Source organism: Mixophyes fleayi, chromosome 1, assembly GCF_038048845.1.
Source record: "Mixophyes fleayi isolate aMixFle1 chromosome 1, aMixFle1.hap1, whole genome shotgun sequence".
NCBI classification, from domain to species: Eukaryota; Metazoa; Chordata; class Amphibia; order Anura; family Limnodynastidae; genus Mixophyes; species Mixophyes fleayi.
In genome coordinates this window covers 348,648,856-348,676,045 of record NC_134402.1, presented here as the reverse complement: position 1 = coordinate 348,676,045, position 27,190 = coordinate 348,648,856, and the positions used below count along the sequence as shown (strand labels likewise).

Here is a 27,190-nt window from a genome sequence, read left to right as displayed (position 1 = left end):
AGCCACCATGTTCATACATTTATATCCCTACCCCTTATATACCCCTTTATTTAGGTTAGGTTGTACCCAATGCCAATGATTTTATAATAATTTATGAATGTTCCTTGTCATCTACTGTTATTTATGGTTTAGCTAAAAATGATTTCATAGATTGAACCTATCATTTTTATTTAGGTTTTTAAATTAGCGCTCTTTTCCACCCTAGGCTTATACTCGAGTCAATAAGTTTTCCCAGTTTTATGTAGTAAAATTAGGTGCCTCGGCTTATATTTGGGTCGACTTATACTCGAGTATATACGGTAAGTGAATATAAATATATATATATATATATATATATATATATATAAACATATATAAATATATATATATATATATATATATATATATATATATATATATAATAAACTGTTGTGAGTTTTGCATAAATATTTTCTTGGACATCACGTTCGATATTTTCCAAGAAATTCCGTCTTGAGATCTGGAATTGGCGTGCGGAACCGAGTCATTATTCAGATTCACTCAGAACACTAAATCTCGGATCTGTTTGATTTAATTTCATTAAGCCCTGCCTCCGCATGACCTGGGAGGATGCCTATTGTTCCTGGAGTCCAAGAAGACTCCCCCAAATTTCGGCCCAGTGGGCAAATATGGTTAAAAGTAATTTTTTGTTTAAGTATCAGCATCAAAGAATCTGAAATAATAAATGCCTATCACAAAGCCAGAGCACCACCTCACTATTTCCCCTCTCTAAACAATGGGTAGCTAGGCCATTTTTTCTTAGGGGCCTTAGTGGTCTTTCTTGTATTTCTGAGGCTCTCTTCTTAGCCTGTTCTTGACTGGGCTTGCAGTTTCTATTGTCTGCTTCCTGCAGGTCAGACACAGCCCCTCCTTTATCTGTATGTTGAGGAATCTACTGAGCCATTTTCTCAGACCCCCTGCCTCCTGCCGTTTGGTCACACACTCACACTGGTCAATGCAGGGGTGTATGCGCAACTTCTACGTTTCCATGCCGCCCCCTCTGAATTTCCATTCAACCACTATTTATGTGTATATATACTAGAGATGGTCAGTGACCCCCGTGTTTTGGTTTTGTATTCGGTTTTGGATCTGGATTACCGTCGTGTTTTGGTTTTGCAAAACCGCCATTGCGTGTTTTGGTTTTGTTTTGCTATTTTGTTGGGAAATCAATGTTTTTGGGCCTAAAATAACCCAATTTAGTGCTCCAACTGTTTCATAGATAAGTAATCTAATTGTAAAGGTAATAAATCATCCAAAAAACAGTTTAATTCCTGGTAGGTAGGCCTTCATTTATTCTACACACAAAACAGATTGTCTTCCTCTCCATCTATGCATATTGGCAATGCAGCCATTGTCTTTGGAAGTATGTTACACCCTACTTTTAAACACAATTAAATATTTAAAGAAATGGAAAAAGGCAGTTTGCTTTCTGTCTCTATAGGCCCGCCTCCACTTGTTGAAAAAAAAAAAAAATTCAGCCGTTATAGACTGTAAAATATTAATTGAAATGGACAAAGCCAGTTTGGTTTCTGGCTCTCTAGGCCTCCCTCCACTTGTCGAAAAAAACAAAAAATTCAGCCGCTATAGACTGTACAATATTAATTGAAATGGACAAAGCCAGTTTGGTTTCTGGCTCTCTAGACCCCCCTCCACTTGTCGAAAATACAAAAAAATTCAGCCGTTATAGACTGTACAATATTTATTGAAATGGACAAAGCCAGTTTGGTTTCTGGCTCTCTTGGCCCCCCTCCACTTGTCCTAAATACAAAAAAATTCAGCCGTTATAGACTGTACAATATTAAGAGAAATGGACAAAGCCAGTTTGGGGTCACTCTGTCTATGACACCCTACCCTTAAGGATAAATTGCCCAAACAGCAACCTTTCAAGACGGTACGTGATATGGAAATGCCACAAGTCCCTTTCCTCTTTGGGGGTAGATTGCACCCTACACTTACATAGAAAGTTTTAAAAATATGTTATCGTCATCAAAAGATGTAATCGTCATCATCTTCAGCTTCATCCTCACCCTCATCAGTGTGTACGTCATCATCACAGACTATCAATTCATCGCCGCTTGAATCCGCCATTAGAGAACAGTCAGTGCTTGGATGTCTTGGATGGTGAAGGCCTTCCTCCACATTTTTGGGAAGTAACCTTCTACGGCGATCACTGACTAAGTTACCTGCTGTGCTGAACACTCGTTCAGAGTACACACTGGAGGGTGGGCAGCTTAAGTATTGCAAAGCAAGTTTGTACATGGGTTTCCAAATGGCCTGCTTTTCTTCCCAGTAAGGAAAGGGACTGTCTGACATTTCCATATCAACTACCTCTTGAAAGTAATCCTCCACCATCCTTTGCATGTTTATACTCGTATTGGATGGAGTTATGGGCAAAGTGACACATTTTTTTGAAAAATCCTTCAAACCAGCCCAGATGTTAAATTGTTCTGGTCTGCCCCCTGCGTCCTCCCTGCTTCTATTTGGGAAATTTCATTTTTTACGAGCAGCAGCAGCTTGAGAAAGTGAAGGAGGACACGTCGTCAAGCCGAGGCCCAGTTCAGCTGCCAACTTGCTGAGCAATAGTTACTTGCAGAAGTTCACATCTCGCTCATTTACAAGTAAAGACTCAATGTAGGTCTTAAACCTTGGATCAAGCACAGTGGCCAAAACGTACTGATCCGAGTTCAAGATCTTAATAACTCAAGGATCATTGTGAAGCGAATGAAGTACTTGATCGACAAGGCCAACATACTTTGCTGAATTGCTTGCTTTCAGCTCCATTTTCTCAAGCTGCTTTTCCAATAGTCTAATTAAAGGAATGACTTGGCTCAAACTAGCAGAGTCTGCACTCACCTCACACGTCACAACTTCAAATGGTTTCAGCACCTTGCACAGCACTGAAAGGATTCCCCACTGTGCAAGAGTGAAATACATCCCCCCTCCTTTCCCAATGTCATGGCTTGTGCAATATGTTTGGATTGCTTTGCGCTGTTCCTACATCCTCTGAAGCATGTACAGGGTGGAATTCCACCTAGTTGCCACCTCTTGCTTAAGTTGGTGGCAGGGCAAGTAAAGCTGCTCTTGGAGCTGCTGTAATCTCCTACATGCTGTGGCTGAATGCCTGAAATGGCCTGAAATTTTACGGGCCACCGAAAGCATCTCCTGCACCTCACGGTTATTTTGTAAGAAGCTCTGTACCACCAAGTTGATGGCGTGAGCAAAACAGGGAATGTGTTGGAAATCACCCAGCTGTAATGCTCGCACTATATTGTTGGCGTTATCAGAAATGACATACCCTGGGGAGAGTCCAAGTGGTATAAGCCATGCATCAATCACATCTCTCAGTTTGCGTAACAAATTGTCAGCTGTATGCCTGTTAGTGAAGCCGGTGATACAAAGAGTGGCCTGCCTGTGACAAATGTTACGTAGTGATGTACATGCTGCTGCTGTTCCTGCTGGTGAAGGTGAATGACCAACCCAGTGGGCTGTCACAGTCATATAGTCTTTGGTTTGGCCACTTCCACTTGTCCACATATCTGTGGTTAAGTGGACAGTGGGCAGAATGGCATTTTTCAGCGCAATCTCTACATTTTTACACACTTTTTGGTATAGTTGTGGAATTGCTTTACGGGAGAAATGGTGTCGCGATGGAATTCTGTAACGCGGACACAAAACCTCAATTAACTGTAAAAAACCAGCTGCGTTTATTGTGGAGATTGGACGCAGATCTAACACTAACATTGCAGCCATGGCGTCTGTGATTCGCTTGGCGACTGGGTGACTGCTGTCATATTTGCTTCCCCTCGCAAATGATTGTTTCACAGTTAATTGCTGAAATGTAGGACTGCTCATTTTCTTGACCTGCCTCTGGGATGACGATTCACCCCCAGCAGCAGCAACAGCAGCAGCAGCGCTATGATAAGTTTTTATGTTTCAGCAAATCACCACAGATGCTGATGTTTATGTTCACCCACAACAGTGACGTGAACTGCAGTGCAACTAGGAGAGCGCTTTTTCTGTATGTACAAAACCATTTTATTGTATGTCTAATGTGAGTGTATCTAGTGGAACCCTCGGTACATACTGCAGGCTGCTGTACCGAACGTAGCGCTAGACACACAGGTTGTAATTTATTTCAGCAGCAGCAGTGGGACTAACACTTTCATCAGAGGAATCAATAATAGTGCAGGAGTCATCCAGCATAAGTGGGATGCCGGGCTAACTCCGAGCGCTACTGAGAATATTGATGAGGATGGTGTGGTGGGTGTATTTTGTAGCCGTCGGGATGTCGGTGAGCGGAGGGTCTTAGCTGATGATGGACTGCTTGTATTTTTTTGGGAAGAACTTTCAGCTTTTCCCAACACTTTGCCATGAACTCTCGTTAAATGGCGTAACATAGACGAGGTTCCAAGATGGTTAAGGTCCCTCCCTCGACTGACTGTGGCTTGACATACACTACAAATGGCTATACAATTGTTGTCTGGATTTGGGTAGAAATAATTCCACACATAAGAAGTGGATTTTTTTGTTTTATGCCCAGCCATGACAATGGTCTTTTTCTTGTCACGTGCCAGAACTGCTGCCACTGGTGCAGGACTTACACAAACAACCTCATCCTCATCAACATCATCATTAGCGCCCTCGTCGCCTACACAAATCTCCCCCTCATCCTCCTCTAATTCTTCTAATTCCAAAGTGGCATTCTGATCATATGTGGACTGCTTTGAATTCATTCTGAGCGCAAAGCACTTGTAGTGGTAAAAATTATTTGGTAAGATACTGCTGACAAATATGACTTTTGACAGCCAGAAATATTTCTGCACAATTATGGGAGACACCCCAAAAGCACTGGGGAGTGCTAAAAATTATTTGGTAGATACTGCTGACAGATATGACTTTTGACAGCCAGAAATATTTATGCACAATTATGGGGAACACCCCAAAAGCACTGGGGAGTGCTAAAAATTATTTGGTAGATACTGCTGACAGATATGACTTTTGACAGCCAGAAATATTTATGCACAAATATGGGGGACACCCCAAAAGCACTGGGGAGTGCTAAAAATTATTTTGTAGATACTGCCGACAGATATGACTTTTGACAGCCAGAAATATTTATGCACAATTATGGGGGACACCCCAAAAGCACTGGGGAGTGCTAAAAATTATTTGGTAGATACTGCTGACAGATATGACTTTTGACAGACAGAAATATTTATGCACAATTATGGGGGACACCACAAAAGCACTGAGGAGTGCTAAAAATTATTTGGTAGATACTGCTGACAGATATGACTTTTGACAGCCAGAAATATTTATGCACAATTATGGGGGACACCCCAAAAGCACTGGGAAGTGCTAAAAATTATTTGGCAGATACTGCTGACAGATATGACCTTTGGCAGCCAGAAATATTTATGCACAATTATGGGGGACACCCCAAAAGCACTGGGGAGTGCTAAAAAATTATTTGGTAGATACTGCTGACAGATATGACTTTTGACAGCCAGAAATATTTATGCACAATTATGGGGGACACCCCAAAAGCACTGGGGAGTGCTAACAATTATTTGGTAGATACTGCTGACAGATAGTAATTTTGACAGCCAGAAATATTTATGCACAATTATGGGGGACACCCCAAAAGCACTGGGGAGTGCCAAATATTAAAAAAAATAAAATAAACCTCTATCCTCCTTTCTTCTCTAGCGATTTTTGTTACATCAATTGGAATAAGAATATTGTATTCTCTGTCCCTGCTCTAATCAGTCTGTGACTACACCCTGCTCTCTCCCTCTGTCAAATGGCAATGGATTGCTGTGAAGGCTGTGTGGGTGCACTCATCAGCTCCTTCGGCCTCAAGTACCACCTTTATGCTGATGACACTCAACTCTACCTTTCCTCTCCTGATCTCTCTCCCTCCCTTCTTTCCAGGGTATCAGCATGCCTCTCTGCCATCTCCTCCTGGATGTCCTCATCATCATCATCATCATCATTTATTTATATAGCGCCAACATATTCCGTAGCGCTTTACAATTGGGGACAAACGTAATAAACTAATAAACAAACTGGGTAAAACAGACAAAGAGGTGAGAAGGCCCTGCTCGCAAGCTTACAATCTATGGGACAATGGGAGATTGACACATGAGGTTAAGTATACATTTTGCATCTTGGCCCAGCCAGACTGCAAAGGTAGGGTGACTCATAAGCTAAATGATCCTGTCACACAACAATGTTATTCCGGGGGTAGTTGTCTTGTGTGAAATTGTGTAACAGGCTAAAGGTAGTGAGGTTAAGATGGTGGTTGAGGAATATTATAAGCTTGTCTGAATAGGTAGGTTTTCAGAGAACGCTTGAAAGTTTGTAGAACAGAGGAGAGTCTTATTGTGCGAGGGAGAGAGTTCCATAGAGTGGGTGCAGCCCGAAAAAAGTCCTGTAACCGGGAATGGGAGGATGTAATGAGGGTGGATGAGAGACGCAGATCTTTTGCAGAACGGAGTTGCCGAGTTGGGAGATATTTTGAGACAAGAGAGGAGATGTATGTTGGTGCAGCTTTGTTGATGGCCTTGTAGGTTAGTAAAAGTATTTTATATTGGATTCGGTAGAAGACAGGCAGCCAGTGTAGAGACATACAGAGTGATTCAACAGAGGAATAGCTATTTGCAAGGAAAATCAGTCTTGCCGAAGCATGTAAAATAGATTTTAGGGGTTTGAGTCTGTTTTTGGGAAGACCAGTAAGGAGGGAATTGCAATAGTCAATGCGGGAGATGATTAGTGCATGAATTAAGGTTTTAGCAGTGTCTTGTGTGAGATATGTGCGGATTCTGGAAATGTTCTTTAGATGTATGTAACATGATTTAGATATAGAGTCAATGTGGGGAACAAAGGATAGGCGTGAATCAAGGATTACACCTAGGCAGCGAGCTTGTGGGGTGGGATTTATGGTCATGTTATCAACAGAGATAGAAATGTCAGGTATGCTCTTGTTGGCGGGTGGGAATATTATTAACTCTGTTTTAGAAAGATTAAGTTTGAGTTGACGAGAGGCCATCCAAGATGAAATGGCAGAAAGACAGTCAGTTACACGGGACAACACAGATGTCGAGATATCAGGAGAGGATAGATAGATTTGGGTATCATCCGCATAGAGATGATACTGAAAGCCAAAGGAACTTATTAGATTTCCAAGAGAAGCGGTATAGATAGAGAACAGCAGAGGACCTAGCACCGAGCCTTGTGGTACTCCAACTGATAGGGGAAGCGGAGCAGAGGTGGCTCCAGAGAAATTAACAGTGAAAGAGCGATTAGAGAGGTAAGATGAGAACCAGGATAGAACTGTGTCTTGAAGACCTAGGGATTGCAGTGTTTGTATGAGAAGAGAGTGGTCAACGGTGTCAAATGCAGCCGAGAGATCAAGGAGAATTAGGAGAGAGTAATGGCGTTCAGTCTTAGCAGTGATCAGATCATTAACAACCTTGGTCAGCGCAGTCTCTGTGGAGTGTTGAGAACGAAAGCCAGACTGAAGAGGATCCAACAGGTTGTTTGCGGAAAGAAAGCGTGTGAGGCGAGTGTAGGCAAGTCTCTCTAGAAGCTTGGAGGGGCAAGGGAGCTGAGAGATGGGACGGTAATTTGAGAGAGAGTTTGGGTCGGAGTTTTGTTTTTTTAGAATAGGAGTAATCACTGCATGCTTGTATAGTGATGGAAAGATGCCAGTAGAGAGTGAGAGATTACAGATTTGAGTTAGAGGTGAAATGAGCACAGAAGACAGGGATCTACCAATTTGCGAGGGAATAGGATCAAGAGGACAGGAGGTAGAGTAGGAAGATAAGAAGAGCGTAGAAATTTCCTCTTCATTTGTGGGGTCAAATGAAGAAAGGGTGTCAGAGGGTAGTGGGAAGGAAATGAGCTGATGGCTTGTTGAGGAAGAGGATACCATTTCTAGTCTGATCTTGTCAATCTTGTCCTTGAAGTAGGAAGCAAGATCCTGAGCACTGATAGTAGATGGAGGGTTCGGGGTGGGAGGATTGAGAAGATGATTAAATGTATTGAAAAGGCGTTTGGGGTTAGAAGCCTGAGCATAGATAAGAGATTGAAAGTATGTTTGTTTTGCAGTGTCCAGAGCATTTCGATAGGAGTGGTAGACAGAAGTATATGTGAAGAAGTCATTAGAGCTTCGAGATTTACGCCAGTGACGTTCTGCTTTACGGGACAGTTTTTGAAGATTTCGTGTTGCTTTGGTGTGCCACGGTTGACATCGAAGTCGACGTGTAGTATGAAGTGTCGCTGGAGCCACTTGATCAAGGGCCGTTGCTAAGGTTAGGTGAAAATGAGGTACTGCCATCTCAGGGGATGAGAATGTAGAGATAGGGGAGAGAAGGTGTTGGAGAGAGGTGGAAAATTGTTGAAGATTAATAGAATTAAGATTTCTACGAGTATGAGGAGGCTTGGTTGAGTCAGACAGTAGAGAGGTTAGAGCAGTGGGGGTGAGAGTGTAGCTGATAAGGTGATGATCCGAGACGGGGAAGGGTGTATTAATAAAATTAGAAACTGAGCATAGTCTAGAGAAAACAAGATCAAGGCAGTGGCCATCCTTATGAGTAGATGATTCAATCCACTGGGAGAGGTCAAGTGAGGATGTTAGAGAGAGTAGTTTGGAAGCAGCTTTGGAAGGTGGGTTATCAATGGGGATGTTGAAGTCACCCATGATGATGGTGGGGATGTCTGAAGATAAGAAGTGAGGGAGCCATGCAGAGAAATCCTCAATAAATTGTTGGTGTGCTCCAGGGGGACGATAGATCACCGCAACACGTAGGGAGAATGGATTAAAAATGCGAATAGCATGTACTTCAAAAGATGTGAACGTGAGTGATGGGACATTTGGTAGAACTGTGTATGTGCACTGTGGGGAGAGAAGTAGTCCAACCCCACCTCCTTGTCTGCCTTCAGGTCTGGAGGTGTGGGTGAGATGGAGGCCACCATGTGAAAGTGCTGCAGGTGAGGCAGTGTCTGATTGCATAAGCCATGTTTCTGTTATTGCCAGAAGGTTGAGGTTTTTTGAGAGGAAGAGATCATGAACGGAGGTAAGTTTGTTACAAACAGAGCGTGCATTCCAAAGGGCACATTTAAAGGACTTGGGAAGAGAGGGGAGACAGGTGATGTGTTTGAGGTTTGCTATAGAACGGTAGTGTTCTGATGTATGTGTGTGTGAGGAGTGTGGGGGACCTGGATTAGGTGATATATCACCAGCTAATAGAAGCAGAGTGAGCGAAAGATAGGCAAGGGGATTGTAAGATGTGTGGCCTTTTATTTTCTGGCGACAGGTGGAGGCTGTACTTGTTAGAGATAATAAATAGGACAACAGTTCATGGGTGTTAAATAGAGGTGAGTGGAGTAATGCAGGTGCAATATGAACAAATTTGTGTGTTGGTGGAGGGGTGAAAGATGACACAGTCCTAAAGATCATGCCATGAAATGAGACTAAGAAAAGCAATTTGTGAAACATTGTGCTAAAAGGGGTAAAAGCAAAAAGCAAGGGTATTTTAAGAATTACCTCTTAGCAGTATTCCATATAAATAGACAAGTAGTGCAGAAATAGGCTGTGGCAGATGTTGCTTATTGCTGGGAGTAAAAGCAAGTCAAATGTAGTCCAATGTTTGGCCAACTGTGTTGTCTAACTGTGCATTTTTGTCCACTTTGTGAGAAAATCCCACTTAGTGCAGAAATCACACACGTCTAACCCCACATACGTCTCCCCATAGAATGAAGCTAAGATGTAGTCAGTCTAATTTAGGAATACACTACAGATGTGCTAATTGGTCAGCTAATCAAAGGAAAAGAAAACATTTGTGGGAAAGGATAGAGGCCAGATACCTATCATAAATTAGGCAGCAATAAAAGACTGTGCCAACCTAAGTTTAAACAGATAACAGTTTCCTATAACATACTTAAACACAGATTGCAGGGATGAAATTCACAGAATAATGATCAGAGCAGTAGTAGCAGCATGGATGAACATACTTAAACACAGATTGCAGGGATGAAATTCACAGAATAATGATCAGAGCAGTAGTAGCAGCATGGATGAACATACTTAAACACAGATTGCAGGGATGAAATTCACAGAATAATGATCAGAGCAGTAGTAGCAGCATGGATGAACATACTTAAACACAGATTGCAGGGATGAAATTCACAGAATAATGATCAGAGCAGTAGTAGCAGCATGGATGAACATACTTAAACACAGATTGCAGGGATGAAATTCACAGAATAATGATGTCCTCTAGATTTCTTAAACTTAATCTTGCTAAAACTGAACTCATTGTCTTTCCTCCCTCTCGTACCTCCTTCCCCTCTGACCTCTCCATCACTGTTGACAACTCATCTATCTCCCCTGTTCCCCAACTCCGCTACCTAGGTGTCATCCTCGACTCCTCTCTCTCCTTTGCCCCTCACATTCACTCTCTCGCCAAATCCTGCCGTTTCCAGCTTCGCAACATTGCCCGCATTCGGCCCTTCCTCTCCCAGGATGCCACCAAATCTCTCGTCCACTCTCTGATTATCTCCCGCTTGGACTACTGCAACCTTCTCCTTATCGGCCTCCCCCTCTCTCATCTCGCTCCCCTTAGATCTGTACTTAACGCCGCTGCTAGGCTTATTTTCCTCTCTCGCCGTTCCACCTCTGTATCCCCACTCTACCAAGCCCTTCACTGGCTCCCCTTCCCCTACAGAATCCTTTTCAAGCTCCTCACTCTGACTTACAAGGCCCTCGCCAACTCCACTGCTCTCTACATCTCTAACCTTATCTCTATTCACACTCCCTCCCGCTCACTGGATCGTCGCCTCTCTTCCCCTCTGATTACCTCCTCTCACGCACGTATCCAAGACTTCTCCCGCGCCGCTCCCCTCCATTGGAACAAGCTCCCCCCGCTCCATCAGAACTTCCCCTAATCTGTCCTCTTTCAAACGAACATTAAAAACCCACCTTTTCCTTAAAGCCTTCCAGTTTCATGCCTAAACTCCGACCGGTCGGCTACCTCTCTTTCTCATCTCTTCTTCCCTTCTCCCCCTTCCTCCCGTCTCTCCGTCTCATTCATGTGTCTGTCTGTCTTCCCCTCCCTTTAGATTGTTCGCTCCTTTGAGCAGGGCTCTCCTACCTTCTGTTTCCATCACTTTTAACTGTGCTCTCCAGCTACTCAGCTCACCTCCTCTCAGTCCCTCTGCCCTCTGTCTCCTCTCGCTTCTCTCCGCTCCCCTCAGTGACTCTCAACCTGTCATCCGTGCCCACCCTCTTGGGCCATAGTTACCTGCCTGTACTCACTTTTCCCCTCCCTCCCTCTCTTTCATGCTGTGCCTGAGCCCCCAGAGTTATAGTGCTTACTGTTACTTGTACTGTGCTGTTTCACCTTGTACTGCGCCATTGTTTGTCCTTGTACGGCGCTACGGATACTTTGTGGCGCCCTATAAATAAAAATTAATAATAATAATAATAATAAAAGGCGTGTATTTATAATCTTGAAGTATCGCGAGAACCGAGCCACGAGATCCGACGACGTCACGATGACGTTCGGCCTCGATTTGGATTCGGAGCGGGTGGGAGAGTACCGAGCTACTCACCTCGGTACTCGGATACCTAAAGTTCGGGTGGGTTCGGTTCTCAGGGAACCGGACTCGCTCATCTCTAATATATACAGACATCTCATTTAAAATAATGGTTGATGCCTGATTACCTACACATCAAAAAATGTTCTACTGTCACCTACTAAATCAGGAACATCTACATAAATGTCATATAATGTAAAGCTGGCCTAATCTAATAAAGGCAATTCACCATGTAAAACTCCACTTTTTAAAACCTCAAAATTTATAAAAGAAATACAGTAATAGACAGAGTAGACCTGGAGGAATCTACAAAAGAACAATATGCAAAATTGCCATGAAAATGTACAAAAATAATCTTACCCATGCATAAGAATAAATCAATTCAGGGTCAAGCATGTCAGTACAGGGGTAAAAAGGTGTAAAAATAAGTGAAAAAATAAGTAAATAAGAGCTAGTGCTTAGATAACTTTTATTTGGTGAGCAAGCATTTTTTTAGTATGGATTTATTTTTAAACTCAACATTAAAACGGCAGTCATCACAATACTATACAGCATGATGATACACTTAAAAGTCATGGGCAGGCTGGGCACCCATTCACCCCCCGGCCCGGTGTCATAGTTGGCTACCTTGTGTTAGGTGACTGGGACACCTGCATTTTCTTCCCTTTAAAATGTTTTTAATAGACTGCTGAGTCGAGTCTGAGGGCTAATATTTGCCAGCCCTCCCCTGCTTAAAGTTTATCACATTCCTTAAATGCAGCATACTTATTTTACATAGTATGCTGAGCCGGACACATATCTGAAGATACAGCTCAGCAAACACACGGCATTGTATCATTTTTTGGACGCATTTTATGTCTGCTTTTTCAACTCCATAGTAGCCCACAAAAATACACCTCTAGGGGTAAATGTATTAATATGCGATTTCTACAGTTGACAGTTAAATTTAAAACGGCAATGCCTTTAAAGACAAAACTTGCCTTTAAAGACATTGCCATTTTAAATTTAGTGGTCAAAGTTGCTGAATATCAGCGATTTGCAGAAATCGCATATTAATACATTTACCCCCTACAATCTAAGACAGGCGCAAGCTGGGAGGTATCAGCCCGGGGGGCACACAGGCGGCCGCATCACATGACATGCGATGCGGCCGCCTGTGCGCTGACACGGCCGCATCGCGTGACATGCGATGCGGCCAATCACGGCCGCCGGTAATATTAAAAAAAAAAATTCATCCACGGGGTGGACGGGGGGGGGGGGAATGGGGGAGGCGGCTGGCCCGAACAGCCGCTAGACTGAGTGGCCCGGGTGCCCGCTGCCCCCCGGTCCAGCCCGCCCTTGATCTAAGATAAGGAGATGTTAGGAATTACATAAATGATACAAGTGTTATTTACATAGTTACAGACAGTGCTAAGGAAGGTCAATCCTCTACAACAATCTCTACAGTTTTTAATAGGCAATTACAGGCAGCGATAGTCAATGTGCCCAGTATAATGATTTCAAGTAGACAAAATTATTTGTAAGGAGTCATCATTGTGTTATGGACAGACCGAAAGATGTGTTGTGAGGAAGTATGTAGTGACAGATGAGTAAGTTAACAATTAGACTACTATAGTTACAAGTAGGGTGACAAGTATATAGGCATGATAAGGTTTTCCTTTGAAAAAATAAAGTTTTCAAAGAATACTTTACAGTCCTAGTCAGGGGCGGATCTAGACTTTATGTTTAGGGGGGGGCGATTTTGCATAATCACGCCCCTCCTTTGCTCTGATTAGCTGGCCTGCGTTAACCCCGCCTTCCGCCCGCGATTGGCCCCGCCCCCTCCCGTTGTGGTCGCCGGCTGGGACCACTCTGATTGGCTGGCCCACATTTAGCCCCGCTCGCGCTTAGCCCTGCCCCTCCCGTTTTAATCGGCGGCTGGGACCTAGCTTTTTGCTGCTAGGGGGGGGGGCGATCCGCCACTGGTCCTAGCTTGGAATCTGGAAGAATGCGAGGGTGGATAAACAAAGGCCATTTGGGGATAAGTGAGTATGATTGGGTAGTTATACAAAACTACAGAACAAATTGAGAATAGTGAAGAGTTTTGCAGGTGAGACTGAGGATTTTAACATGCTATGCTTTGCCATTTGATCTTTTTTGTCCTAAATCAGCACCCTGTCTGCCATTGTCTAAGAGCTGTGGAATGTGGTCTTTACAGTCTGTGATGGAGAGTAAAATAAAAAATTGTATTTATCTTCAAAGTATCATATTACAGACTACATTTGTTCTTTACTTGTCCTTTAAAATATTCATTGTGTAAACAACCACACTGACATTAGTGATGTAAATAACATTTAATAGAATGTGCAAATGACTGTCATTTTGTTTTTTGGTTGCTCCTAGATTTTTAACCCTCTGATAATCTTCTCAATGGTATACAGACTACAAATACTTGATAGCTTATTTGTACACTGAAATTTAAAGTTGATATTTGTGTGCTACATGAAAAAACAGTCAGTATTTAACTTATGTGCAAAACAGAATACTAATTTGCACCCCTTGCATTGTAACATGGTTTTGTCCAGGAGACTGAAATAAGAAGTTTCTCAAGTTAAGATCCTTAATGAATCAGGCCCCTAGTTATCATTTATTTAGTACAATCAGCAAGATGACAGCTAGAATCATACTTGCCAACTTTGTGGTGTTGGTATCCGGGAGATACCAAGGAGGGGGTATGGTGGGAGGGCGGAAGAAAGTGGACAGGTCAAATCAAGTAATTTTTGTCCCACCCCCGCGATGAAATAGTCATTTTTGTTGCGGGTTGGGGCCAAAATGATACCATTCACCATGAATTACGTCATTTTGGCTCCCGGTGGGCAGGATGCAGGAGGCTTGCCTGTTCTCCCTGGAGTCTGTGAGAACTACCCAGAATTCGGGAGTCTCCTTGACATTCCAGGAGAGTTAGCAAGTATGGTTAGAATCTGATTGGTTGCTATAAGCAACATCTCCACTTTTTCAAACCTGCAGCTTGATAAATTTACCCCTTAGTCTCAAACCAGATTCCGCAGTCATGATAAATTAGCTGAATGCAGTATATTGGTTTCAGACAACTTTTGCAGGTTTATTTTGCAGATGAAGAAATTGGTACCTCAAAATGATATGGTTCTATTTTGCTTTCTGTGAGAATGTAACAGCATAAGCTGTTTGAAACCACCATCCTGCGCTGTATTATCCCGACATAGACAGTCGATTTAGGTAACATTCCCACAAGCGGTTTTAAAATGCATTATACATGCGTTTTAACATTGGCAAAATGCTGTAATGATCTGACACTAGAGACCATTGTTTCTAGCTAGTGTTACCATACATATTGGTATTATTATTTGAGTTGTTTTCTGTTGCGGTTATTCATAATAGCTTCCCTCTGTGCTTTTAAGCCATCTACTTATATTATCAGACATTTATTTTTGTTGCCCATAGCCAAAACACAGCTTTGCTGTTCTCTCTGCTAATGATACATTTGTATTAAGAAAATAGTTTTGTGTAGTATGCCAGGACATATAAAAGAAACAAATACTAATGATAAAAATACATGGTTGTAAATCACAGAAGAAAGAAGTTTAGCAAGCATTGCAAGAGGCAATGTACAAGCCAATACACTTAAGTGATTTGAAAACCCTTTTAAAGGATAATGCTTCGAAAATGCAATATGACTGATTGCTGTTTTAACATGAGTTGCTAGAAAGGATTTTGAAAAAGTGGGCTGCTCGGTACTTTGAAAGGTGGTTCATTAACTTATTGAACTATAATCAGGCCCGGCGCTCCCATTAGGCAAGCTTAGGCACTTGCCTAGGGCGCCGGGCTCTGGAGGGCGCCTGGAGGGCGCCACAGAACTGGAAATTAATTTTAAAACTGTGCGGCGACCGCTGACCATACCTGTCACGGCCGCCACACAGCATTCAGATGCATGGGGAGGGGGGGAAGAGGCTATTGCTCACCCCCGCCGCCTCTCTGCTCCGTCTCCTCCCCTCCACTTACTAGTCTCAGTGAGTGGAGGGTAGGAGACGGAGCAGAGAGGCGGCAACCCAGGGAGGACCTACTGAAGGTAATCTCAGCTGCTAATGAACCCACAAGCGTTGTCTCCTGGGAAGTCAAATTAGACCTAGTGCCACAGCAGAGCTTAGTCAGCTTCAGTTGTCAATGTTTGTCGGCTGCAACCCTGGGATCTTTTTTCAAAACTCCTTGTGTGGAATATGGCTCAGAGCTGCCACTAGACAATGTTGAAAAATGGCAGAGTTCCCTGGTTCTGGCTGCACCTGCAGATGGATGGGGGTATGGGAAAACCGTCTGCCACTATATTTAATGTAAAGTGTTTAGGCTGACCATGTAAACTGCTACATTCTTTTATTGTATTTGTATGCACTTTGAACAGTGCTAAGCTAATAAATTGAATTAATATTACATTTCTGCTAGCTCCTGTTACGACACTAACACCTGCACTACTGTGTTCCAGTGATCAAAATATAGCATCGGAGATTGTGACAGGCAACGTATGTGAAACACAACACAAGGAGACTACATCGCCCAGACTGCCTTGGGGCGGGCCGCAGGACAGAGTTCAAAGAGATGAACAGCGGCTGACAGGGGCTAGAACACTGTGTGCATAGCCAAGAAAACAGTGGAAGTAGGAGCTAGAGAGCTGAGAGGAAGTTGTTTGAGCAGGGCCGCCAAGAGGAATTTAGGGCTGCCCGTTACAGCAACTTTTTGTCCCCCCCCCTCCACAGACAACAGGTAAAGGTGTTGTATGCCGCAACATGGGGGGTGACTGCGCTTCTTTAGACATCACATAATGAGGGAGATTCAATTGCCAGCAATGTGACACGCAGGCATTGCGCAGCGCACATTACCGGCAATTACAGTAGAAATCTCATATTCCTCATGAAAAATATATATATTTTTTTTAACTATAGAGCTCCAGTGGGGCACGGGTACTGTTGTGTGGAGAAGAGTGGGTCAGACTGACAGACACCGTTTCTGAGAGCCATGCTAAGGGATACAGTTGGCGAACTGTGTGTTAAGTACTGATTATTTATTGATCTATCTATTTGCTGGACTTCGATTTGGGGCTGCAGTTTAGTTAGACACAGAATTGGTGGAGAGACACAAAGATATTGGTTTAAAATTCTTTTGACTGTGTTTTAGCTTCAAGGGCAATAGTGCAAGGAGAGATAGCCAGGGATTCTGGGACTTGGATATCTGGAAGAAATAGTTTGTTAACTACAAAGGAGAAGTATTTCAGTGAGTAAACTGCAAGTTTAAAGTTTGACAGACTCCGGGAGCTACAGGAAAAGAAAGAAAGCAGTGGAGTTTGATCATTATAGCTAATAGGAGGGAGCAGACACTATTTAGTTTGTACCAATCTCTACCACCAATATGAGAAATCATTTCTGGAGGAAAGATTCTACAAGTTGTGTACTGTTACTGCTAGTTTTTATGATTTCCCAAGCCCAGTGATTCAAGGCACCAGTTTTATTTCTTTATTTATCTGAAGTACAGACACTCTTCTAAAGTCTGGGATCAAATGAGCAAGGATCTGTGCATTTTATTACAGAGGATACCAAAGATTTGGCCATTTATTATTGCATTACGGTCTTATTGCATTATATTTGTATTGCAATTTTTGAGAGTATTTAAGTGTGTCAGCAGCCTATGTTTATTTAATAATAACTGTGTAATAAGAGTTTGGTATACAGTTTCTAGTAACAACTAGTGTTTAGCTGGTGAATATAAGGCACTGGGATCAATCCATGGTTTTCAAAGCAGTTTGTTCCACATACCTTCTGACTGGAACATGACGTGACGATTTTCTGTCAAAATACTTGTGTGAACCCTTTTCTATGTAAGCAAGTATCTGAACAAATTAAAGTGCAAATATGCAACATGTGCATTAACATATATTTTCTGTGGGGCCAGCGCTGGCTTGTCTGGCACCCCCCTTGCCCAGGGTACATGGGCCGTGAAGCACGATTCAGAGTTTCTCTTGATAGTGAAACATAGCCCGCATCCGACCCTTCCTCTCACAAGACGCCACCAAAACCATCATCCATGCACTCATCATCTCCCGCCTCGACTACTGCAACCTTCTCCTCACTGGCCTCCCCCTCTCTCATCTCGCCCCCCTCCGCTCTGTACTCAATGCGGCTGCTCGACTCATCTTTCTCTCACGCCGCTCCTCCTCTGCTTCCCCTCTCTGCCTTGCCCTACACTGGCTCCCCATCCCCTACAGAATCCTCTTCAAACTCCTTACCACCACTTACAAAGCTCTCTCCCAGTCTACTGCCCCCTACATCTCCGACCTCCTCACCATTCACACTCCTGCCCGATCCCTGCGCTCTGCCACTGACCGTCGCCTCTCTTCCACTCTCATTACCACTTCCCACTCCAGAATCCAAGACTTCTCCCGAGCTGCCCCCTACACTGGAATGACCTCCCTCGCTCCATCCGTCTCGCTCCCAAGCTGTGCTTCTTCAAACGAGCACTTAAAACTCACCTGTTTCTTAAAGCCTACCAATCATCCACCTAACCCCTCACCTACTCTGCTCGCTCTTCCCTCTCTCCCCTGGCATCACCGCTCCCTCTCGTGTCTGTTTCGTCCACCCTCCCTTAGGATGTAAGCTCGTTTGAGCAGGGCACTTCTTCCCTCGTGTCTCCACACCTGTTCTTCTGCTACGTCCTTACTCCATTTGTCTGTCCCGGAGTTTCTGAAGCACTGGTACTTTGTGTTTACTGTTCTGTACTGTTTAACCCTGTATGGTTTCCTGTTTGTACTATGTACGGCGCTGCGGACACCTTGTGGCGCCTAACAAATAAATGATAATAATAATAATAGTGGCTTGTGAATGGTAATTCTGGACACACCACACCCCAGGTTGTTGTCTGGAGTGTGAGCAGAATGGGGTTTAGGTTACAGTGAGAAACACGTTAGTATAATTTGACAGTATATGGTAGTGCAGTTTTATAGATAAGAAAGTACGTGAAAAATATAAAGGTTGAGAAATATCTCTGCAGGTAAACATACACTATGGGCCTCATGTACAGCTGGACGCAATAAACGGGGAGATGCATCTCAGTGTGAGAGCAGATTGAGACGTAAGTTTGGCTATTATTCTTTTTGTGCTTAAGAGACAGACTTACATACCCAATATAACACATACTTGCCTACTTTTGGCAACTTGTAACCGGGAGAGGGGCGTGTCTAGAGGGTGGGGAGCTGCCAAACACATCATTCTGGTCCTGCCGTTTTGTTGCGGGGGCGGGGCCAAAAGGACGCGGTTCACAGCAAATCACGTCATTTTAGCCCCGCAATTGCGGGAGACTTGCCAGCTCTCCCGGGAATCTGTGAGACCGACCCTAATTTTGGGAGTCTCCCGTACATTCTGGGAGAGTTGGCAAGGATGATATAACATAATCATACCTTAGCAGTTATATTTATACTCTTCTTCATAAATTGATTTTAAATCATAAAAAATGAGAACATACATTAATAATTCAATTCGGCATACAGAATTACTCAAGTTTAAATGTGTTTCTTTTAACAATGATCACAGTGAAGCACGTGTAAGGGTCACAAACCATAATACTCTAATAATCTGTGGGAAAACTTATAGTGGGGCTAATTAAAAGAAGCTAAATCACCAGTCTTCTGAATATATCTAACTAGGAGGATGCATCTAAAACATATTGCAATTGAAACCATTTCCTATATGTGTTACTTGGTTACTTAGAACTAATAATGCTCTTGGCAAGAAACATCTTTCTCCTTTTGTGGAAAACACTCCTCAGTTCTCCCCGGTAACTTTCCATAGGAAGGAAAAATTGCTGAATCATCAAATGATTGGCAGCACATCATACCCGGACTACCAATCACCGACAAACGCGCGAGGACTGCTACTGTCCTATTCGTCAACCTGCTTTGGCTCCTTTCCAACAGAAAATCAAGTGCGTAATTCTATGCAGTTATGGCGCTTCCGCGCAATTAAAAAGGAGTGCATATAACTTCTAACTATGCCAAGCCCTTTTCGCGTTGACAAGTTGATAGTGGCACAAGATTGGGTCATTGATTTGACAAATTTTCAGTGGGTTTAGCCCAATATACTCCGCAAGCGATTTTTTTTGTCGCGGAGGGATCTGTCGTCGGTATTGTGCGTTGCCGATCTTGAGGCTGCGCAGACTTGGAGGATCTTGTGGTTGACGCCTGGGCGGTAGCGAGTAGCAGCAGCGGGAGCTGGTGAAGGTAATGGAGGGTTTTGTACAATTCTAAAATATATTGTAATACGTCAAGGAAGCAGATGGTGTAATTACAGGATTGTGTTATATAAACAGGTTAGGGGTGTTTGTTTAGCATTCAGCTGCACAGACAGTCCCCGCTATTACCCTGACAAGTCAGTAATGAGGCTCCTTCACATCACCACGACGTACTAACATCCAGGCTTATGTACTTGGAACTCGTCATCTTGCCCATATATTGCTGGTGAAATCATTTATTAAGAGAAAAGTCTGTACTGGGTTTCTATAAGGTTTGCAAAGGGAGGCAACTGTTAGGAACAAAACCGTTAAACAGCCGCCGTGGAGTAAAAAGTGCCAATGTATATTCTATAACACCTGGAGCTGGCACAGGTTGTCTAAGTAGTTTTAAACATTCAATTTGCACATAATCCATTATATAATGGTGTCTGCACTTGCATTTTTTTTTTTTTTTTTGCACAATTTTAGACAAGCAACTCCCGAGGAAGAGTAGAGCCTGTGCACTGTTCCATAGGTGTCAAAAAAGTAATGTTAAAATGTGGTGTACAAATATATTTATTTTTGTTAATATTTCTAAAATCATTAAAAATATTAAAGAAGCTTGTATTACAGGGCTTTCTGGCTTTACCCTCTAGATTAGTGATGGTCAACAGATTGCCCTCTGAGCCTTTCTATGATAAACATATTGTTTTAATTTATTACTGAGATTAAGGGTTTTACACAGCCCTTTTGAAGTTTAGAGGGCCACACCATGTGGCCTCCAAAGTGTCAGGTTGCCTATCACTGCTCAAGATGTAATGTGATAACAATTTTATTAAAATTTTATATACATATGCAGTGAATTGAAAGGTTTTTTTTGCTTTTCTTGGTAGTCATATTTACTTGCATTTGTCAGCTACACAAATTATTGTCCCAGTAATTTTTAATCTGCCACCGTTGAAATTTTAAACAATAAAGCCATTACTTCATTATATATATATATATATATATATATATATATATATATATATATATATATATATATATATATGCACATGTATATATTATAATATGCACATATATATATTATAATATGCACATATATATATTATAATATGCACATATATATATATGCATATTATAATATATATATATGTGTGTGCATATATATGGATTATATATATGTATGTATATTATGTGTGTATATATATATATATATATTATATATACATTATGTATATTGTACATATATCATCTGTTATATATATATATATATATATATATATATATATATATATATATATATATATATGCTTTTTGTTGGCACGCAGGATTCAAATAAGTAAAAAAGTAAACTTACCAGTCCCTCAGCGGTATTTCCTGCCCTTGGGAGAGAGTTGGGACATAATGACGTCACATCGGTTGTCAGCCCCCTGCACTACAGAAATACTAGAAGAGCCAGGTGACGTGGTCCAATCTCCTCAATGCTGGCTCCTAGAGGGTTTGTGGCACTCTTTTTTTTAATAATGTGGCCCCTGAGAAGTTATTGTTTTATGAAGATGTGTGATCACCTAACCATAAACCCCCCTACTCTACAGAAAGCATTACAAAGTCCAGGGATGAGAAAGGATCTTATTGTTTGGTGATAAATTGTGATCACCAGACAACTCCCAACACTACAGAAATTTTAAAGAGGCTTGAATAGAGGTGGGGTTTTTCAATCTCCCATCTTGGCTCTAAGAAACTGGGGACCCATCATTTCAAAGAGAATAAGTACCCTTGTTGAAATTTATATTATCCTGCCTTTTTGCAGTTTTGGAAAGGTGAATTGATTCCAGAGCAAGAACCACAAAGTATTTTCTGGATGGTGTTTAGAAATAAATACACATTTGCTTTTAGTTTCTTGCAAATTCAATAAAAAAACTAGCAAACATCATTATGGGTATATTTTCTTTGCTGTGTCAGGAGGTATAAGCAAACTTATGGTATTTTCTGAAAATTCAAAATGTGAAAAAAACAAGGTATAATTTGTGTGGGTACTGCATAAACAATTACTAATATTGATGTTTGAATGTGACCAGCACAGAAATGCCAAAATAGGCCCAGTACAGGGGGGAAAAAACCTAAGAGGCAAAGGGGTTAAAGCTACACAAATTTGCAATCATTTGAAAACAAGGCAAGTAGGGGAGTATTCAATTGTTAGCGAGTCCCCCCCCACCCCCCCTTCGCAGAGTAAAAAAAGAAATAAAATTCTCCCACGGGTTTTTGGAAGCAATAGCGACAGTTTTGAATTAGCGCAGCAGGAAAACAATTGAAAAAAAAAGGGGAACGCTGCCCCCACACGTTAAAAATTGTGTTTGCGGGATTTTAGTGGAGTTTTAACGCGGTCATGTATAACACAAAAAAAAGGTGTTGCATACATTTCCATACATTAGATTGCATTACACATTGATAATATCTACATTACAGTACTTTCTTTAGCATATTTTTTAATTTAGCTGTTTTTTACCATATAATCATCTACACATTACTACATTCATATTTGTACCAAAAACATACATAAATATAATTAACTAGTGATTTTTATTTCATTATTTTTTCACAAGAAAATAAACTTACACAAGTTAGGCATTCGTGATAAACATAAGTTTCACTTTTTTTTCCACATTATTGCATGATTTCAAATACTTTTCAGAGGTTTTTTATTTTTAACACACCCCAAAGAGGTGCGAGATAAAACAGTATACTTTCCTGTTTAACCCGCCGAGTTAAAAAACAATTGAATAGCTTTTAACGCGGATGCCTCTGATACACCCTATACTTTCAATAGACCTACTGGAGCGCAAGAGGACCGTTTCATGAAATAAACCGTAGCGTTAAAAATGGAATTGAATTGCGGGTAAAGTTAACCCGCTAGAAAATGCTAAAAAACGGCGTTAAAATGACTTAACGCGGTCAGAAAAAAAACAACTCGCTGACAATTGAATACCCCCCATAGTTTGGGAAGTTCTATTTGGGAAAAATAATAATTAGTGTTTCTCCAGAAAAGCATAAAAGTTAGTCGAGTACTGTCAGTGAGCAGTATGTAGTAAAGTAATAGTGCTTAACTTCAGTTTCTCTCTCCATGCAAACACCGGTGCCTGTTTGCCTGCCTGTGTTCTACTTGTACATTGTTGTGTGGAAGCTAAATGTTACATAAGCTGCAATTCATATGCCAGCCCTTTAAACACAGCTTGGACTATTCTCTAAGCTGTCTGCTAGAGGGAAGTGGCAACAAATTGTAGTTCTAACGGCAACTCGTTGTGCCAGATAATGTACTAAAATGTGAAGGGTAAACACATGTGTCGGGCCCGTAGACAGGCACTGGTGTTTGAATGGATGGCGGTGGAAAGTGAAGGTGGGTATTTTTCTTTTAAAAACATTTTTTTGAGCATTGCCTAAGGGCAGTACATAGTTCTTCATTCCATTTGTCTGGAGAAGCCCTTAAAGTATTGGGGAATCTATTGGTAATGCTGGTAACGGGTGGAAGCTGTCATTAACGACTATTGTGACCAGTATCCATTTCAGACTATGTCCCAAGTGGCAAATTATTGTATTCTATGTTGCAGGACTAAAATATGACTGGAAGAGCCAGAGCAAGGGCACGTGGGAGAGCACGTGGGCAGGAGTCAACAACACCTGGACAGGTTATTTGAAATATTTTTTTTTCTCTATCGATGAGCAGTTCTTGCAACCTTACTAAGTTAAACAAGTAGACCAATTGTTTTTAATCTTTTGTCACTTCCTTTGCTTCTTGGTAATATAAAAAAAAACTATTTAAACAAGAAATATTGACTTTTCTAATGTAAAAATTGTTGATGGCGTCATTTGATAATCTCTCACTAAGGCTAGGTACTAGGTACACACGGGAGGTTTTCCAGCCGATTATCGGGCCAATCACCCGATAAACGACTTCTCGGCCACATATCCCGTTAGTGTGTATAATCACATGATGAACGATAATTGTTCCAAAGTGGCGATTGTTGTTTAATTTGACTAGTCGTACTGTTTAATAATCTCGTTCCAATTACCTTCCGATCATGTAGTGTGTATGCACTCGCGATCTCCATAAAGTTTACAGAGTCATGGTCTTTTCAGCCGATGCCGACAATGAACATGTCGTGGTGACTTAAATGTAGAGAGTGCTGTAGATGGAATAGTTTGTTCGTTCGAATAGTTTGTTCGTTATGAGATTGAAAATTTCGATTCAGAGTCACATAAGTTAACGAAATTCGTAAGGACATGTGGATAGCTATAACAAGGCAGTTTTAATCAGTGTGACAGGAATGAGTGACTATTGTGCTATCATTCTCTAAATGACTAGAGGACCAGATGAAGGTGTACGCATGAATCACCTGAGCGATCGGACCCTCAGTTGTTAGTAAAATCGTTGTAGATAACACGTCGGCCTGAATATTGTTCAGTTTGTACCTATCCTAACTGTTAGGTAGGCAGTGATTTTTCTAGGGCAACTAGGACCTAAGAAAATTGTTTACATAAATAATAATGGGTAATTATGGTACAAAGCACCACTTAAAGAGGACCTGACGCATTTAGCAGGTTCTCTTTTTTTAACTCCAGACTATTCAAAGCATACAGCATGCAAATTAATAACAATTCAATTTTCTCTATCTTCCTTTGTGGGGGACACTGCGACCATCTGGATATAGTGGCCGACACAGGAGCTTGGTACTTGGGGGTTAAAATTTTATAAAGGTCTGAAGCTCCTTCCCTCTATAGTCCTTCAATCATTAATCTACTCCAGTTTAAACTAAGTGTTCAAGGAGTTGGGCACTCTGTTATACCCCATTCATACTGCACCAAAAGCCCAGGTTTTTGCTGGGGGAAGCCCAGACTACCTGAGTAGTGGTGCAGTATGAATGGTCCCAGGTCTAATGACCCGGGAATTAGACCCAAGTCTTTTGGTGAGGTAATTCCCGGGTCTGCCGCAGGAAGCCTGCACTATGAATGGTGCGACCCGGGTCTCACCAGACACAATGTCAAAGTAAAAAAAAAAACATCACAAGAGGAGCCAATCAGAGCTCCTCTTGTGATGTTGCCATGGAGACCCCAGGTAGACCCGTGTTCAGTATGAACATGGTATACCTGGGAATTTGACTCCGGGGGAGCCTATGCCCTCCCTGGCAATATCCCTGGTTCATATATCCAGGATATTGTCTGGGCGGCAGTATGAAAGCGGTATTACTGGACAGCCAACTTAAGTCGTATTTATTTTGCTTATTATAGCTAAATTCTACTGCTTGCTACTGAAGCAGCTTAGGTTCACTACCATGCAGGAGTTGAGGTGGAGCCGGGTTTGGATACACACCTCTTTTCCTTTCCCCACATTTCTAATAGTGACAAAGGGTCTCTTAGTCTAGTGCCGAGCTGCGGCGGTTGTCAAATGGTGGCCCTGCTCAGAAGCTGCAAGACATATGTTTTAAACGAGCTTCCTCATTGCAGGGTCAGGAGTATATGTTGGGGACCTGTCTTATAGACAGGAAGCCTTCATTGGACTGGAACAGGGAGAGAGTAATAAATCCCAGATGTAAGTAACCTACTCCTTAGCGAGTTTTACTCACACAGTTTGTACAAGCCTCATGCTATATGAGATGTGGAAGGAAGCTATTACTTCTGTTTACTAAAATTAATTCAAGCCTGAAAATGAGGCTAATATATTAGAAAATGGTGTATCTTTATCAACCTCTATATCCCCATGGTACCAGTGTCCCCAAGATGAAATCCCAGTGTCCCTCAGAAATTGATTTAACCAAGTACAAAAATCCTTTTTTCTTTTCCTCTTTCCAGTCGCTGCATCACTCCATAGCTTCTTGCTACTGTGGAATGATTTGGAGCAGGAATGCGTCAGTGGCTGTTATTAATGTATTGGATGGGCTGTTTTATTGTTTTTGTGTTAAAAATAGAAAAAGCAAAAGGATGCTATTACATGCTAGAAGCATCGAGTAAAACATATACATATATAGCAAAAATTGTTTACACATACCATTTTATGTTAAACCAATAATGATGCATCAGATCTCTTAATTATTTGGTTTTCTGCAGCATATAAACAATACAATGAAAAGTATAGAGTATCAAAATAATTAAATATAGAGGTCAGCATATTTGCTACAGCTCACGCTTATTATTAAATAGGCAACATTGATGTCACAGTGCCTGGATGAATATCTACATGTTAGGTTCCCAATAAGCACAGTCAAACTTTACCTATGGAAATTAGCCATATGAGAATTAGTCACCCATGGGGCCAATATTTTAACAAATTTCTCAAGACAGCCTCTATGAAAAAAGCTGAATTTCTGCATTGTGATTGATTTATTAATCAATTGCACCACAGAAAAGCGGTAGCTGCATCCGGTTCCTTCTATCTCAAGCCTATGGGCTTTCTAGTAAAAATAAGTGTATAATGAAAGTGTTTTTTGAGTGGTTGAGAGTACAAGCTCCTCCACAACATCCAAAGTGGCAGTCTATAGCACAACTTTACTTATTATTATAACGCTTTCCAGAATATTATGGTGTAGACATCTCAAATATGTTGAGTAACTGCACATTCCCACATTATATGAAACGTCTCCTGAATACAGGATCACTTCTGACCCCTAGCTTACAAAGCACATGAGGTGTGTAATTTTTTTCTGTTGTGCAAGTCTATTTCTGGCATTAAGGAAATCTAGCTTCTACTATAGCAGAACATGTGTTAATTGATTGTAGTATTATTTAGAGAGGTGTTTAAAAGTAGCTACAGAGCCAGCAGTGTATATATCTCTCAAAATTGCAACATTTGTACTATTCTGGAATATAAAAATTCTTTCAGTATAGGTTTCTTTCACAGTGAGTTTTAAAAGGGAGATGTCTCCATTTTGCAGCAAATTGTGAATATTCCTTCAGGCAAACATAGCTAACTACGTTAGTGTGGTTATTTTTCTATGAAGCCGTTCAGGAAACTTACAGTAAGTAAATGAAGCATGCAATAAATGAAACCATTTTATCTGAGAACCAGCTTCTGCTACCTCTAGAGTCACTCGGGAGGAATAATTAATAGGCATAGGTGGCTATTAAATACAAACATGAGGGAAATCAAGCTCTCCACTCATCAGATAGTTCATAAGGTTAGCAAAGTCACACTCTACCCCTTTCCAATATTTTAATAAGAAAAAAATATTTATGCAGCATTTTATTAAGATTAATTCTCCCAACCAATAAAATTGGCAATCTTTGTTGACCCTTTTTCTTGAATGTCTCCAGGAAC

General features: G+C 41.6%; 1 protein-coding gene across 1 annotated transcript in view; it reads left to right on the top strand.

Annotated features, from left to right (window-relative positions):
* Positions 1-19,788: 19,788 nt before the first annotated feature.
* PIWIL1 (piwi like RNA-mediated gene silencing 1) overlaps positions 19,789-27,190 on the top strand; it is a 240,637-nt gene continuing 233,235 nt past the window's right edge. The window contains exons 1-2 of the mRNA XM_075176746.1: positions 19,789-19,891; positions 23,490-23,567. Coding sequence (XP_075032847.1) covers positions 23,499-23,567 — 69 coding nt within the window. The 5' untranslated portion in view covers positions 19,789-19,891; positions 23,490-23,498. The remainder of the gene's footprint in view (positions 19,892-23,489; positions 23,568-27,190) is intronic.